This window comes from Hylobates moloch, unplaced genomic scaffold, assembly GCF_009828535.3.
Source record: "Hylobates moloch isolate HMO894 unplaced genomic scaffold, HMol_V3 SCAFFOLD_8, whole genome shotgun sequence".
Taxonomy (NCBI): Eukaryota; Metazoa; Chordata; class Mammalia; order Primates; family Hylobatidae; genus Hylobates; species Hylobates moloch.
The window spans coordinates 81,871,078-81,888,792 of record NW_026652283.1 but is presented as its reverse complement, the minus strand read 5'-3'; the positions used below and the strand labels follow the sequence as shown (position 1 = coordinate 81,888,792).

The window sequence follows — 17,715 nt, the reverse complement described above, 5'->3', positions numbered from 1 at the left end:
GTCAAATCACTTTGGCAAAACCAAGAGCAGCTGCTGGATCTACTCCTACGTGAACACTGCCACTAGGACCAACTGACCATCATTAATTTTTGTCTTTTTGTGCTTGTGCCGTGTATCTACGACAGAAATAGGTGGTGTTGAAGAGTCTGCCAATCTAGGGACTGACTCAGAGATAAAAGGGACAAATGGGAAGAACACTACAAGGCATACGAGGGATGAGTGCACATAAAGGAGTGAAAGGCAAATCAAGGAAAAACCATGGAAGGAGGAAGCCAAAAAAAATGACGACTTTCCAGCTGATCAATAAAAATTCGTGAGTAACTTGGAATTGTGGATGAGATGTAAGTAAAGTGAAGGAAAGGGATTAGGGATAGGACTAATCCTAAAAACACCTGGGACAGCAGGGACCCAAGGACTCAGGCATCCTTGTGGCGGGACTGTGAGGCCACATGCTTGTAGATCCATAAACCAGTAAGAAATAACAGAAATCCTGGGTGCCTTGGCCCATCCCCAGGGGATATGCTGTAGGACAGCAGGTAGACCTCGACAAGATCTGCATACCTACATCCCTACAACCCATCCTGACTCCTGCAGCCACTCCTCTATTCTCCATCTCTGACCTGTTGTTGCAGGAATGTTACATAAGTGGAAGCACCGTTTGCAACGTTTTGGGATTTTTTTTTTCACTCCAGGTAATTTCCTGGAGAGTCACCAGTTCTGTATGCAGCCTCAGTGCTGGGTGGTGCTCCCTGCTGTTCCCCTCAGTGCTGGGTGGTGCTCCCTGCTGTGAATGGACCACACAGCCTGAAGAGGACATCCGGTGGTTCTCACTTTTTGGCTACTATTAATAAATCTGCTAGGAAAGTTTGTGTACAGGTTAAATTTTTTTTTTTTTTTTTAAACCAGGTGCGATGGCTCACGCCTGTAATCCCAGTACTTTGGGAGGCCGAGGTGAGATCACCTGAGGTCAAGAGTTTGAGACCAGCCTGGCTAACATGTTGAAACCCCGTCTCTACTAAAAATACAAAAAAATTAGCAAGATGCGGTGGTGGGCACCTGTAATCCCAGCTACTTGGGAGGATGAGGCAGGAGAATCGCTTGAACTGGAGAGGCGGAGGTTGCAGTGAGCCGAGAATGAGCCATTGCACTCCAGCCTGGGCAACAAGAGTGAAATTCCGCCTCAAAATAAATAAATAAAATAAAATAAAATAAAATAAACACACAGCCAAGCCTAAGTTAAACAATCAGAAAATAATGTGAATGTCACTCCCATTATTACTGAGAGGTACCATTTATATGCAGCATCTATATAAATACCATACCCTTTTGTGGTACCTTACTATCTTTCATCTGTATTACACCGAGGCTTATAAAGGTTTCTTTTTTTCTTTTTTCTTTTTTCTTTTTTATTTGAGACAGGTGTCTCGCTCTATTGCCCAGGCTGGAGTGCAGTGGGGCGATCTCGACTCATTGCAACCTCCACCTCCCTGGTTCAGGTGAGTCTCCTGCCTCAGCCTCCCGAACAGCTGAAACTACAGGCGCATGCCACCACGCCCAGCTAATTTTTGTATTTTTAGTAGAGACCGAGTTTCACCATATTGGCCAGGAAGGTCTCAATCTCTTGACCTCATGATCTGCCTGCCTTGGCCTCCCAAAGTGCTGGGATTACAGGTGTGAGCTACCAAGCCTGGCCAGGTTTTTTTTTTTTTTTTTTTTTTCCCCCAAAACAAAAACAAAAACAAAACAAAACTGCTGGGTCTGTCATGATTCAAAGGAAAAAGGGCTACGTTAATTAAAAAAGGAGTCATGCATGTAGAACAAGGGGTGAGTACTTCAAAAGTAAGGCTACAGAGGACTTAGTGAAAGGTTCTGAAAAGGAGAGAAGCTTGAACCTAATTTTCTGTGGGATGGAAACCAATTTTTTAGAGACGGGGTCTTAGCTGGGCACGGTGGCTCACGCCTATAATCCCAGCACTTTGGGAGGGCAAGGCGGTGGATCAAGAGGTCAGGAGTTCAAGACCAGCCCAGCCAAGATGGTGAAACCCCATCTCTACTAAAAATACAAAAATTAGCTGGGCGTGATGGTGGGCGCCTATAATCCTAGCTACTCGGGAGGCTGAGGCAGGGAATTGCTTGGAGGCGGAGGCTGCAGTGAGCCGAGATCATGCCACTGCACTCCAGCCTGGGTGACAGAGGCAGACTCCATCTCAAAAAATAAAAATAAAGAAGAAGAAGAAGAAAAAAGATGGGGTCTTGCTACGTTGCCCAGGCTGGACTACACCTCCTGGGCTCATGTGATTCTCCTGCCTCAGCCTCCTGTGTAGCTGTGGTTACAGGTGCATGCCACCATGCCCAGCTAGGATGGAAAGCTTTAAGAAGGGATGCAGAGGAGTTAGTGCCTAGAGCAGAGAAAAAGTACATTTGCAGAGAAGTATGGGCTGAATGTCAGGCTGATGAGACAGAAAGGAATAGGAGATGGAGATGGCACTCTGCAAGTTCCTCCTCCTTCTTTTTTTTTTTTAAGAGATGAGGTCTTGGCTAGGGGCGGTGGCTCATGCCTGTAATCCCGGCACTTTGGGAGGCCGAGGCAGGCAGATCACGAGGTCAAGCATTTGAGACCAGCCTGACCAACATGATGAAAAGAAAAAAATTAGCTGGGTGTGGTGGCACGCACCTGTAATCCCAGCTACTCAGGAGGCTGAGGCAGGAGTTGCAGTGAGCTGAGATTGCGTCACTGCACTCTAGCCTGGGTGACAGGGCAAGACTCAGTCTCAAAAAAAAAGAGAGAGAGATGAGGTCTTGCTCTGTCACCCAGGCTGGAGTACAGTGGTATGGTCATAGCTCACTAAAGCAGTGAACTCCTGGGTTCAAGTAATGCCCCCGCCTCAACTTCCCGAGTAGCTAGGATTACAGGTGTGCACCACCACATCAGCTAATTTATTTATTTATTTTATTTTTTAATTTTTTGAGACAGAGTCTCACTCTGTTGCCCAGGCTGGAGTGCAGTGGCACGATCTCCCCTCACTGCAAGCTCCGCCTCCCAGGTTCATGCCATTCTCCTGCCTCAGCCTCCCGAGTAGCTAGGACTACAGGCGCCCGCCACCATGCCCAGCTAATTTTTTGTATTTTTAGTAGAGATGGGGTTTCACCATGTTAGCCAGGATGGTCTCGATCTTCTGACCTCATGATCTGCCCACCTCAGCCTCCCAAAGTGCTGGGATTACAGGCGTGAACCACCGTGCCTGGCCCACGCCAGCTAATTTTTTATAGAGATGGGGCCTTGCTATGTTGCCCAGGCTGGTCTCAAACTCCTAGGCTCAATGATCCTCCTAACTCAGTCTCCTGAGTTGCTGGGACTATGGGTGTGAGCTACTGTGTCCAGCCGCAGGTTCCGTAAAAAGAGGCATCCTCAGGATTGGAGACAGAGCAAGGAGGAAGGGCGAGCATGGAGCTCAGAGGGAGAATTAATTTGGGTCTGGTACCTGACTGCTGGGAGTGTGAAGACGGGACAACATGAAGAGGACACAGAACTTTTGCTTTGGGAACAGGTGTAGGCTGGGCAGCCATATAGTGAAATACAGAGGTATGGGTGAAGGGAAGGTATAGAACTCCCAGAGTTTCAAATAGAGCAGTGGCAAACAGAGACTTACTATTCTAAGATTCTCCACCAACTGTCAAAGAGGCACCTTTGTTTTTAAGGTGGTACTGTCCCAGCTCCCTTTTGGAAGCCCCTTTTTTGTTCTCTTCCTATCCCACATCACCTGCTAGGCCATTAATAAAAGCAATGCTTTGTTTTCCACACTCTAAATCACTACTAATGATTCTCTAATGGTATTCTAGGTGGTGTGAAGGGCAACAGGAGATGATTTTGTTGCTGCTGGAAACAGGAGGCCTACTTTTAAGCTAAAAAGTACAACATTCTAGCCTGCAGACGAAAGAACACTCCTAATGGACTTGTTGTGACAAAGGGAAGCCATATACTAGGAGAAATAATGCTGCCCATGTTTATCAACGGGTACAGGTTGCTCGCTTCCACCAAGTCTGACCTGGACAGAGGCCTTAAACAAGTTAGGAAGAACATGTTGCCGCCCTTCACAGGTCTCCTCCTCTCTCTCTCAATCCCTGAGCTTTGGTTTCCTGAGATTTTATTGATTAAAGCTATGTATGTGGCCCAGTGCAGTGGCTCACGCCTGTAATCCCAGTACTTTGGGAGGCTGAGGTGGGTGGATTACTTGAGGTCAGGAGATCAAGACCACCCTGGCCAACATAGTGAAACCTTGACTCTACTAAAAATACAAAAATCAGCTGTGGGTAGTGGTACATGCCTGTGGTCACAGCTACTCGGGAGGCTGAGGAGAAGATAGTTTGAACCTGGAAGGTGGAGGATGCAGCAAGCTGAGATCGCATCACTGCACTCCAGCCTGGGCTACAGAGAGACTCTGTCTCAAAAAAAAAAAAAAGAGAGACACACACAGAGACAAAGACAGGGAGAGGAGAAGGTGATGTAAAGATGGAGCAAAGAGAGACGTGGCCACAAGACAAGGAATGCTGCAAGCCACCGGAAGTTGGAAGAGACAAGGAACAGGATTCTTCCCTGTACACCCTGGAAGAAGCATGGCTTTGCTGGATATTGGACCTGATTTCCCAGAGAGTAAGAATACATTTCTCTTTTTTTTTTTTTTTTTTTTTTGAGATGGAGTCTCGCTCTGTCACCCAGGCTGGAGTGCAGTGGCGCGATCTCGGCTCACTGCAAGCTCCGCCTCCCGGGTTCATGCCATTCTCCTGCCTCAGCCTCTCCCAGTAGCTGGGACTACAGGCGCCCGCCGCCACGCCCGGCTAATTTTTTGTATTTTTAGTAGAGACAGGGTTTCACCGTGGTCTCGATCTCCTGACCTCGTGATCCGCCCGCCTCGGCCTCCCAAAGTGCTGGAATTACAAGCGTGAGCCACCACGCCCGGCCCATTTCTCTTGTTTTAAGTTATTATGACAGGCTGTGCGCAGTGGCTCACACCTATAATCCCAGCACTTTGGGAGGCTGAGGAGGGTGGATCACCTGAGGTCAGGAGTTTGAGACCAGCCTGGCCAACATGGTGAAACCCTGTCTCTACTAATAATACAACAATTAGCCAGGAGTGCACATGCCTGTAATACCAGCTACTTGGGAAGCTGAGGCAGGAGAATCACTTGAACCCGGGAGGTGGAGGTTAGAGTGAGCAGAGATCACACCACTACACTCCAGAGTGAGCGACAAGAGCAAACTCTGTCTCAAAAATGTTATTATAGCAGCCTCAGGAACTACGTAGGAAACATGTGCTATGCCTTAGGCACTGTACTTAAGAGTTTTATAAATGTTAACTCATTCAATCCCCATAACAACACTATAAACCAGGCACTATTATCCCTGTAGAAGAAAGGGGAGGACCCAAAGATTAAGTAGCTTGCCCAATGTCATAAAGCATGTAAATGAGGGAGCCCAGATCTGATATAGGTACTCTGATTCTAGAGATGGTGCTTGCAGCCAGTGTGCACCCCTGACAATCAAGGTCTACGGGAGAGGGGTCCAACAGGTGCTCAGAGACGATGTGATGCAAACCCTGGTGTCACCAAACTGACTGATCCATTATTTGCCCCATGCTTAGCTCCAGACAGAAATTACTTTCTGAACCAGCAATTCAGAGTATATGTTCCAGCAGAGAAATCAACTATTCAAGAAACAATTTGGCAAAGAGGAGCATCATTGGCTGATTGACAAACACCCATGAAGTGATGTCTACCTATCATGCACTGAGAAATGCCTGCAGGCTCTTGCTCTTAGGCCCAGTAGTACTATTTCCAAAGCTATCTGCTCAGTGGCAGTGGCCCATTTACCTATTACCCTACATCTTTATGAATACAAGCTGGAATAGGGCAGCTTTAGGGTTTTCCAAGGCTGCTAGCCCAACAGCTAAAAAACCTTTCTTTTCATTTGTTATAAATTCTAAAGGCTTGTGAAAAAGATTCTTTATCCTATTGTCACAAACAAGGTCATAAAGCCACTGGGATATAAGTGTTCTGAGTATGAGAGGACAATGGCTGCTTGGCAGCAAAAATGATGATCTAGAGGAAAAGCAATTTACTTCTGCTTATGGCACCTTGCAAAAACAAACATCTCTCAGGAAAGCAAGAGGTACTCTAAGAGTGAATGATGTCCCTTTGCCATCCAGAGGTTCCTTCTGTCAGACGCTATGCAACTCAGCACTGGTGTACCTGGGGCAGTGGGCTTAGAGAAAAGACAGGAAAAGAAGTAAGAATAAGGCTGAGTAAGGGTTGACCATGCCAGGTGATGTGACAGTTATCTCTTTGAAGCCTCCAGGTTGTTAGGAAGATGATGGTAAGGGCCTAGTTTTGAGATAAGGAAACTAAGCCTCAGAGAAGCTATGTAATTTGGCGCAAAGTCACAATGAACAACAGACTGAGCTGAGATTCAAATCCAGGTCTCTCTGACCCTGAGGTCCATTCTCTTTTCCTTTACCCCACCTTCCTTTCTAAGGAGTAACTTTCCCCTTAGAAAAGGTAACTTCCAAGGATGAAATCTGAAATAAGGTAGAATTTAAGAAGACTCAGGAGAAGACAAAATCAATTTCGCATAAAGCAACCCTTGTCCTTAAGAAATCTAAACATCTTTATGGTTTTTGTGGTGTCTGATATAGGTCTCACCACTTTTAAACGAACAACAGTGTCTGCATTTCCATTAATTCTTACTAACATTAAGAGATCTGGCCCACACAAATCTGAAATGCATAGGAACAGGCCCTAGCAAACAAAGTAAAAGGTGTATGTCTTCTCCATTAAAAAAAAAAAAAAAATCAGGTATTTTTTCCCAGCAGACAGGGAGAGGAAGAAAATGAGAGAGAGAGAGAGAGAGAGCGCGTGCGAGAGAGAGAGACACGGCATCAAAACAGCAGTATCAAAGCTTAGAATGGTGGGAGTCTGACCTACATACAAGCTTTTTTCTTTTTTCTTTTTTTTTAAACAGCAGGCATCTGAAGCCTGAAAAATTAAAAGGTTTGCTAAAATTAGGTTTAACTAGTAGAAAAATCCCTCATTCTCTCTCAGGTTTATTACATCTTTTACTAAAGCATTACACTCATGACACTTAATGGAATATTAGTAAAGGACCTTAATTTTATACTATGGGTTGGGAAAGGAGGGTAGGAAAAGAAGTGAATCTAGGAGAGGGAACCTGTGAATTTCCAGTCTTGAGCATATTTCATCAATCCATTTCTAACTGTCTATAGCACATCCTCTGGCTGAGTCCCCTGGAGAACGGAAATAACAAAATCAGGGCCAAGTGAGGGGAAGCCCAGGCTCCTCAGAGACTGTGCCTTCCCCATAGCAGCTTCCTGGGGGTGCCTGTGACAGACTCTCTTTGTTGAAGACTGGGCCCTCACTGTTCTCTTTGTGAGGGTAACCTGCTACTCCGGAAAGTAGCATGGCAGACTTGTTATCACATGATGTAAGTAGGACCAAAGGCACCGCAGACAATAAAATCTTGGCTGATGTGATGGGCTACTGCTTTTTTCTTTTTTTCTTGAGATGGAGTCTTACTCTTGTCGCCCAGGCTGGAGTGCTGCAGTGGTGTGATCTCCGCTCACTGCAACCTCTGCCTCCTGGGTTCAAGCGATTCTCCTGCCTCAGCCTCCTGAGTAGCTGGGATTACAGGTGCCTGCCACCACGCCTGGCTAATTTTTGTACTTTTAGTAGAGATGGGGTTTCGCCATGTTGCCCAGGCTGGTCCCAAACTCCTGACCTCAGGTGATCCACCCACCTCGGCTTCTCAAAGTGCTAGGATTACAGGCATGAGCCACCACACCTGGCCAGACTATTGCTTTTCTTTTTCGGTGTGGGGTTGAGTCCAGGGGTGGGTTAGAAAGTGATGGTTAGTTGTAATCCTTTCCTGAGCTTTATTTCTCATGAGGTAGGGTTGTGTAAGTAGGTCTGAGGGGCTTAAAAAGCCAAGTGTAGCTGGGTGTGGTGGCACATGCCTGTAGTCCCAGCTACTCAGGTGGCTGAGGTGAGAGGATTGCTTGAGCCCAGGAATTCGAGGCTGCAGTGGGCCATGACTGTACCACTGTACTCCAGGCTGGGCGACACAGCAAAACCCTGTCTCAAAAAAAAGTTCCAGTTTTTTTAAAAAGACAGAGTCTTGCTCTATCGCCCAGGCTGGAGTGCGGTGGCACAATCTTGGCTAAATGCAAGCCTTGACCTCCTGGGCTCAAGTGATCCTTCTGCCTCAGCCTCCCAAGTAGCTGGGACCACAGGCACACACCACCACACCAGGCAAATTTTTTTATTTTTGTAGAGACAGTGTTTTGCCATACTGGTCTCGAACTCCTGAGCTCAAGCAATCTGCCTGCCTTGGCCTCGCAAAGTGCTGGGATTACAGGCGTGAGCCATCATTTCCAGCCCATTCTAGTTTTATCATTAGAATATCACTGTATTATGTCTGAGTTCTCATCAAATCAGACCAATTCTATTCTGATTTTCTAGGCACTTCCAAAAATTCTTACACCATTAATAATGAGGAAATAATGAAAATATTTAAATCAAACATGTTCTTTCCCTCTGCTTTCACACATAGAGTACACACAAAGGCTTCTCCAATGCAGGCAGCTGACTGTAAGATCCATGAGGCAGGAATATTCAAGAGTGCCTCATTTATTTCAAATGCCTAGGACGGGCTGGGCCTAGTGGCTCACTCCTATAGTCCCAGCACTTTGGGAGACCAAGGGATAGGATCACTTGAGCTCAAGAATTTGAGACTAACCTGAGCAACATAGTGAGACCGTGTCTCTACTAAAATACATCCATGCCTATGGAGAGCAGAGCTTACCACTGTAATTATATACTAGATTTCTGTCATTTCCTTCTAACTTAATGATAGGTAATCTTCCTTTAAACATGTGCTAATGTTCCTACAGTCCTGACCATCTCAACTTAAAGGAGATCCCGCCGGGTGCAGTGGCTCACACCTGTAATCCCAGCACTTTGGCAGGCTGAGGCGGGTGGATCACCTGAGGTCAGGAGCTCAAGACCAGCCTGCTCAACATGGTGAAACCCTGTCTCTACCAAAAATAAAAAAATTAGCTGGGCATGGTGGCAGGTGCCTGTAATCCCAGCTACTCGGGAGGCTGAGGCAGGAGAATTGCTTTAACTTGGGAGGCAGAGGTTGCGGTGAGCCAAGACTTCAAAATTGCACTCCAGCCTGAGTGACAAGAGCAAAACTCTGTCTCAAAAAAAAAAAAAAAGGAATCCCAAGCAGTCAGAGGTGCCCTTCTGCTCGAGTAAGCAGCACACCTCAGCAAACAGCAGCCACCACCTAGGCCATTCTCTGTGGTTCCCCATGTGCTTTCATATTAACAGATACCATGGCCCAGGGTGTGGTCAAGGGAATACCACACACGTGCTTAATAAGAACTGGTTTCTATTATGACTATTCACCTTTTGCCATCTGGAATGGCAGTCTTATAGGGAGAATCTTAATGTAGGCATCATTTGATACAATTTTATAGTTTAAATGAAAAGGAATGAAATGCAGTGCTGTGTATTTCATTAAGATCAACAAAACCTAAAGGTGGTCTAAGAACAGGTGGGGCCAACCTTCAGTTTCCATTTGCCAACTGGATACCAGAAACATTCTACTACAGATACTTCCCGTGCCTTTTTGTTTGGTAGGAAGAAACCAAATTGGGACACTATAAGAGATAGGATCAAAATCTACCAAAAGTTGGAGTTACCAGGTGAGTTAGGAATAGGACCAAATAATAAGAGCCAAGGAAGAGCAATAGAGGCATGCATACAGTAGTCTCTAAACAAAAATTATAAGCATTTGATGAATCAAAGGTAGGGGACAGGGCAGAGGGGCTGAAGAACTTAGAGAGGTATCGGTACAAACTAAATGGAGTATGTACAGGTGCCGCCTTATACCAGCTACACTCATACCTAGAAGTCCATAAGTGTTTAAGAGCCTAGCAGATTCATAATACCAAGCTGCTACTTTAACAGGCTCTACCACTAACTGATGGAGAGTTTTGTAGAGAAAAATTACATGTAACTTATCTGCATACTTATACAGAGGCCAGAGAGATGAAAAATTAACCACTTGGTAATAAATCTGCCTAGTCCCTCCTCTCAGCACTTCCCCAACCTTACTAGCATCCAGAAGCTGATAATTCCCATCATATATCATAAAGTCTAGCCAAATACCAAAGACAGCCAACTGACCCAGATAATCTTCAGCTCCCAATGTAAGCTGTGGCCTGTTAATTTTTCTGGAACTTAGGAGTCATGAGTTGGAAGGACCTGCTCATAGTTCTTACCTTACCCTGTGGCAACTCAAGAGACTAAAGCCATTCTGGCCCCAAAATGTTACGGACAATCTTACTTGCCCTGGTTTGAAAGTCCTTTTTAGCTGACCTTTAGAATATGGTCTATCAGACCTACGTGTTAGAACCAGCTTTTTCTGAACTGGTAACTTTAAAATAGTGGAATAGTGGGTTTAATTCACTGTTTTTGTTTTTTTTTGAGATAGGATCTCTCACCCTGTTGCCCAGGCTGGAGTGCAGTGGCATGACCTCAGCTCACTGCAACCTCTGCCTCCTGGGTTCAAGCAATTCCCGTGCCTCGGCCTCCTGAGTAGCTGGAATTACAGGTGTGTGCCACCATACCCGGCTAATTTTTCTATTTTTAGTAGAGATAGGGTTTTGCCGTGTTGGCCAGATATTGGTCTTGAATTCCTGGCCTCAAGTGATCCACCTGCCTTGGCTTCCCAAAGTGTTGGGATTACAGGCGTAAGCCACCACGCCCAGCCTAATGTGCTGTTGCTCTTAATTTTACTCTTTAACAGACTTGATTTTATATTCAAACTCCAAAGCAACCCAACAAAAGGGGTAATTTGGAAAAATTATTATCTTGAATTGCTGGAACTCTCACATACTGCTAGAGTGTAAACAGGCACCACCACTTTGCAAAAAGTTTGGCAGTATCTATTAATCTGAACATATGCATATCCTATGATCCACTCTTAGGTTCATAAATACTCAATTCTACACCTTAGGGATATATACAACAGAAATGTACATATATGTCTTATCAAAAGATGTGCTCGTGTATTTCACAACAGCACAAACTATTCATAATAACTAAAATCCAGAAATCAGTCAAATGTCCAAAACAACAGACTAATAAATAGTACAGCCACAGAACACTGTATAGCAAACAGAAGGAACAAATGTACAACCACTAACAACAATGTGAATACATCTCAGATATATGTTGAGTGGAAGAAGCCAGACGTGGCCGGGCATGGTGGCTCATGCTTATAATCCCAACACTTTGGGAGGCGGAGGTGGGAGGACTGCTTGAGCCCAGGAGTTCAAGACCAGCCTGGGCAATATAGTGAGCCCATGTCTCTACAAAAAAATTTAAAAAGCAGTGGGGTGTCGTGGTGTGCACTTGCGGTCCCAGCTACTCAAGAGGCTGAGGTGAGAGGATGGCTTGAGCCTGGGAGGTTGAGGCTGCAGTGAGCCCTGATAATGTCACTGCACTCTAGCCCGGGTGACAGAGTAAGGCCCTTTCTGTCTCAAACAAAACAAAACAAGGAAAGCAGCCAGACATAATAAGTATCATTGTGGTTACATTCAGATAACATTCACCCAGCCCAACTAGTCTATGGTGTTAGAAGTCAGGACAGTTGTTATCCTTGGACGGGAAGGCGACTGAGTATGATGAGGGCCTCTGTGTGTTGGTTATACATGAATATTCTCTGTTAAAACTCATCAATTCTGCAAGTATAAAGGAAATAAAAAAAAACTCAGCTGAATATTTATGATTGTGCATTATCCAAAATGTACATTTTATTTCAATAAAAAATCATGAGACTATCTTGTCAGACTAAAAATAAAAAAAAAAACTCTCATCATGCACTGCACTCAATAATTCTTTTCTTTACAAATTCACTTTAGAAAAGTCTATTTTTGTGAAAAAGTAAAAAGATTAAAATGACCTATTTCTCTTCCAAAGACTATTTTTATGAACTCTAGTTTGCTGGAACTGCTTCACTAGAATAGCTGTATCTGAATCTGCTGTAAATCCCCTTAGTCTTCTGTCACGGGAGGCAGCACTGTGGCACTGGCCTCACTTTGGAATCAGATGGAGCTCAGTGTGAATCCTGGCTCTACCATGCAGCAAAGCTATGCGGCCTTGCCATGCATCAGTTCTTCAACTGTAAGGTGAGAATGAGAAATAAGTGAAACAATGTGGGTGAGGGGCATGGCATACAAACACCTATTATCACCAAAATCTCATTTAGGGAAGAAAGTAGATGCACCTCTCTGCCCATCTTTTACAAAGTAAATGCAGATGCCAGTGCTCCTTAGATGTTCTGTGAGCAGTTAATGTGAATATGATGCTTTAGCACCATCAAGAGCCAAATACCAAGTAGCTACAGTAAACTTCCTCTTAAAAGTTTATCCTAGTATTTTAGAAACTGAATTTTTATTTATTTATTTATTTTTTCAGAGACAGGGTCTCACTCTGTTGCCCATGCTGGAGTGTAATGGTGCAGTGTCACAATCACAGCTCACTTGCAATCTCAAACCCCTGGGCTCAAGAGATCCTCCAGCCTTAGCCTCCTGAGTAGCTAGGACTACAGGTACGTGCCACCACACCTGGCTATTTTTTTTTTTTTTTTTTTGTAGAGACAGCTTCTCTCTATATTGCCCAGGCTGGTCTCAAACTCCTGGGTTCAAGCGATCCTCAAGCCTTGGCCTCCCAAAGTGCTGGGATTAACGGTGTGAGCCACCAAGCCTGGCCTAGTAATTTAATTTTTAAATAACGATTGTTTTTGAAAAATTACTTTGAGATGTGCACTCTGTTAAGCATTTGTATCTTTTGAAAGCTTAACGCTGGAGAAAATCAGATTCCATATAGAGAATTTAAGATCCACTCAAGTAGACAGAGAATAAGAGTGAGAAAGAATGCATCTTGTTGTTGTGAGCAGGGTAAACTTCTAAGGCTACCTCCACAAATGTCATTTAGAGTGGCAAGTCTGATGATGGTAGTAAATCTCACGATTGCAAATTAATCCTGTGAGTGTGTGTAAATGAAAGCTTCCCAAAGTAAACTTAGCCCTGTTTTTCGGTAAAGCCAACAAAAAGTACTAAAACTACAGCCTAAAATATATTTTGGGTTGTGAATAAGTGTGTTGATAATACCATGACTTGGCCAGAGAATTTGCATCCCATCCCCAAAAGCACAAACTTTGGCTCTAAGCACTTGGTATATTACTGTGGATAAGCAAACTATAAAAATCTTACAAGATGACTTTCACTAGACTAACAAAATACACAGCACACACCCATACATATTGCCCTCTAAGAAGAGAAGGAATGTGGGGTTTGGGGGTTGAAATGGAATTACAAGTACATCCTAGGTTTTAATGATGCTGGCAGTTAAGTTTGAAGGAACTATGAGTTCAACTTTCAAAGTAGTTAAAATTTAGTAAATAATAGCCAACTCGAAACAAGCTACAAATGTGGGATAATTGTAGCATCAAAAAAAGCCAGGCAGAGTGGAACGTGCCTATAATCCAGCTACTTCAGAAGCTGAGGCAGAGGGATTGCTTGAGCCCAGGAATTTGGGTCCAGTCTGGGCAACTCAGCGAGACCCAACCTCTTTTAAGAAGCAATAAGAAACACAAATAGTATCTATGATAGACTGAAACACACAAAATATTTAAAAATTTATAATTTTATAATATTAAAAATATACACAAAAAACCCTTCGCTGGTCACCTTTGGTTACTGGGGGGCAGCAACTCATTATACAGATAACCAATAGAGGGAAAATATGAAGCATTTATCCAGGCTTTCCTATAAGAACTGATTTTCAGGGTAACTAATAGAGACACAGTCTCGCTCTGTCACCCAGGCTGGAGTGCAATGGCGCAATCTTGGCTCACTGCAACCTCCGCCTCCTAGGTTCAAGCAATACCCGTGCCTCAGCCTCCTGAGTAGCTGGGACTGCAGATGTGTACCACTACACCTGGCTAATTTTTGTATTTTCAGTAGACACGGGGTTTTGCCATTTTGGCCAAGCTGGTCTCGAACTCCTGACCTCAGGTGATCCGCCCGCCTCGGCCTCCCAAAGTGCTGGAATTACAGGCATGAACCATTGCGCTCGGCCTAAAATAGCTAATTTAAGAAGCAATTCTGAACGCTCAATTCTAAAATAATTTAGTCGAATAGGGATTTTTATAATGAATGAATCCGACTGACAACACCAGAACTATTCATCAATCTTAATTATCACAAAAAGAAAAACTGACATTACAAGAATGCCTGACCTCATAAGTGAATCTTGTCTGGGTGTGGTAGAGGTCATGCCTGTAATCCCAGCACTTTGGAAGGTCAAGGCGCAAGGATTGCTTGAGCCCAGAAGTTCAAGATCAGCCTGGGCTACAAGGTGAAACCCTATCTTTATAAAGACAAAACCAAAAATTAGCCAGGTGTGGTGGCATGTGCCTGTAGTCACAGCTACTCAGGAGGCTGAGATGGGAGGATTGATTGAGCCTGGGAGGTTGAGGCTGCAGTGAGCCATGACCATGTCACTGCACTCCAGCCCAGGAAACAGAGCGAGACAGGGTCTTTTAAAAAAAAAAAAAAAAAAAAAAAAAAAGTGTGAATTTGAACCTGAGCAATCCTCTGGTTTATAGGAAATGTGTTTGTGTGTGGGGGTTAGAAGGACATATGACATGACACTATGCACCTTTGGTGTATAATCAGGCACAGCTACACTGTGGAAAAACCCTGGTTTCTTCAACACATAAATGGCACAAAAAAAGGAAGGTGAATTATCACATAGATTTTTAAGAGACATGTCAACAAATGTGTGAATCTTAACTGAATACTGATTCAAACAAACTAAGCACTCAAAAGATATTTAACGAATGATATTAGGAATTATGGTTACTTTTGTTGGATGGTGATGACAGTTATGTAAAGAATAAGACTCCTGGCCAGGCATGGTGGCTCACGCCTATAATCCCAGCACTTTGGGAGGCTGAGGCGGGCAGATCACGAGGTCAGGAGATCGAGACCATCCTGGCGAACACGGTGAAACCCTGTCTCTACTAAAAATACAAAAAAATTAGCCAGGTGTGGTGGTGTGAGCCTGCAGTCCCAGCTACTCGGGAGGCTGAGGCAGGAGAATGGCATGAACCCGGGAGGCGGAGCTTGCAGTGAGCCAAGACGCGCCACTGCACTCCAGCCTGGGCAACAGAGCAAGACTCCGTCTCAAAAAAAAAAAAAAATTGACTCCCACTGGTTACAGATATATTTGAAGTCTATCTCATTTCCCAAAGTGAGGAGGAAAAGATAAAAACAGACTCAAAAATGTTGATAATTTTGAAGCTGTCCAATAGGTACATGGGGGATTATCATACTATTCTCTCTAATTTATCGATGGTTGAAGATTTCCGTAACAAAAAGTAAAAGTGGCAGAAAGATGATGGTTGTTGAAACCAGGTCATGGGAGTTTGCTGTGTTGTGTGTGTTTATCTTTGAAAATGTCTATTTTTTTTAAAGTATCAACAATCCAAAGATAAATTCTGAATGAACTCTGAGATATTACTGTCCATTCAGAGGCTGACCTACTCAACGAAAAGGCATCATATTAAGAGAAAAGGAACATGGAAGGCTTCATGTGGCGATAACCGTAAATCTCACATGCCTACAATTTTCTAGATGACAATGAAAATTTTGAGCAGTCTTCATCAGAAAACACCAACTGTGTGGTTGGCCCTAATGATGCTCTGTGCCTCTGTAGTGACCGTAAGCTTTTTCCAAGGGCAGGTCCTTCCTCTTACCTGGCTGGGGTGGATGAGGTGGTGGCATCTGGTGGTGCATCAGAGGGTAGGGAGGGGGCTGTTGATGAGGCATCATGCCAGGGTGACCTGCTGCTCCAAGTGGGGCCAGGCCAGGTCCTCCTGAGTGCTGGTGTGCCTGTTGAGGGTTCTGGCCATGCTGCTGCTGTTCCATTTGCTGTCGTGCTCGTAATTCAGCATACTTCAGCTGTTCCATGTGGAAGTTTTGGCGTTCAGTAAGCAACTGCTGCCTCTGTTGTTCTAGCTGTAAGTAAAAGAAGTGGAAGAGAAATGACGACAGAAGAGGCTTTCAGGATTGGATAACACAAAGGACAACTACATAATGCCTGAATTCCCTCTATCCCATCACACTGACATCACCACCTCACTTCCTGCACCTTCTACAGTGAGAACAAAGGCATTATTTCTTGAGTAGCATATTTCCATTTGGACATCTGTTACCATGGTCAAAGTTTTCTCCATGTTGAGTCTAAGTCTTTCCTTGTAATCTTCCCGCAGTAGGGCTACTGCTCTTTGGGCTCACTTGGACACATGTAATCCCCTCTATGTTTGGCAGGCCTTTAGATATCTATTTATTTATTTATTTATTTATTTTATTTTATTTATTTTTTTTTTGAGACGGAGTCTCGCTTTTTCACCCAGGCTGGAGTGCAGTGGCTCAATCTCGACTCACTGCAAGCTCCGCCTCCCGGGTTCACGCCATTCTCCTGCCTCAGCCTCTCCAAGTAGCTGGGACTACAGGTGCCTGCCACCACGCCCGGCTAATTTTTTTGTATTTTTAGTAGAGACGGGGTTTCACCGTGGTCTCGATCTCCTGACCTCGTGATCCGCCCGCCTCGGCCTCCCAAAGTGCTGGGATTACAAGCGTGAGCCACCGCGCCCGACTAGATATCTAAAAATACTTTCTATGGCTGTCTGAGTCTTCCCCAGGTAAAACGAGCCTCTCTTGTCCTTGTAATAGTTCCTCAGATGTTAACATTTCAAGTTCACCCAACCTTCCGATGTGCTCTCTTTTGGATGTGATACTCTTTTGGTTATCGTCTATTTTAGAACATAACACCAGAGTTAAATTACTCTGCATGAGTTGACGTGGCCTTAGCTGCAAAGATATGCATTTCTCTATGTGGAACTTTGGCAGTGCCACTGCAAATCTTAGCTTTCAAGTACCCAAAATTATACTTGGTGACACATTCACGGAATATTTTAGTTGCCTATAAAAAAATTTGCATGAATCTTAGTTTAACGACTACAAGCATTTCAATATTCAAGATAATCTTTCTGGCACCTAAATGAGAATAAACAGAAATACAATATTATATGTTTAGTTCAGAGAATGAAGCCTATCCTAAATTAATTTAATTCAGGGATGATAAAGAAAATCAACCTGAACATGCGGGAAAATGAAAATCCAGATCTCTGGTAGTATAAAAATCATAAGCATAAGGAGGGTTAATAAACCCACTTCTTTTCAATAATGTCTCCATCCCATCATTTTCATAGAAAAATCTGAGTCACTGGGAATTATTTTCTAGTGCTGTGTTGTCCAATACAGAAGTTAGAAGCCACACACAGCTACTGAGCACTTGAAGTGTGGCTAACATGAAATGAGATGTGCTGTCGGTGATGCACAGTAAAATTTGAAGACTTAATATGAAAAATTGTTCACATAAATTACATATAGAAACAATGTATATATGTAGGTTTTACATATATTGGATTATGTAAAACATCATTTCACCTGTTTTTAATTTGGCTACTAGAAAATTTTAGTTATATGTACGGCTCACATATTT

At 44.0% G+C, this 17,715-nt stretch overlaps 1 protein-coding gene across 7 annotated transcripts in view; it reads right to left on the bottom strand.

The window, feature by feature from the left end:
- Window positions 1-17,715, bottom strand: part of SMARCC1 (SWI/SNF related, matrix associated, actin dependent regulator of chromatin subfamily c member 1) — a 203,014-nt gene that overhangs the window by 8,496 nt on the left and 176,803 nt on the right. For 6 of the 7 annotated variants that reach the window (XM_032161732.2, XM_032161733.2, XM_058442201.1 and 3 more), the window contains one exon: window positions 15,905-16,166. In XM_032161732.2, the coding sequence (XP_032017623.1) occupies window positions 15,905-16,166 (262 nt within the window). Of the gene's footprint in view, window positions 1-12,215; window positions 12,263-15,904; window positions 16,167-17,715 lie in introns of those variants that run through there. The other variant, XM_058442199.1, reaches the window with a different exon arrangement.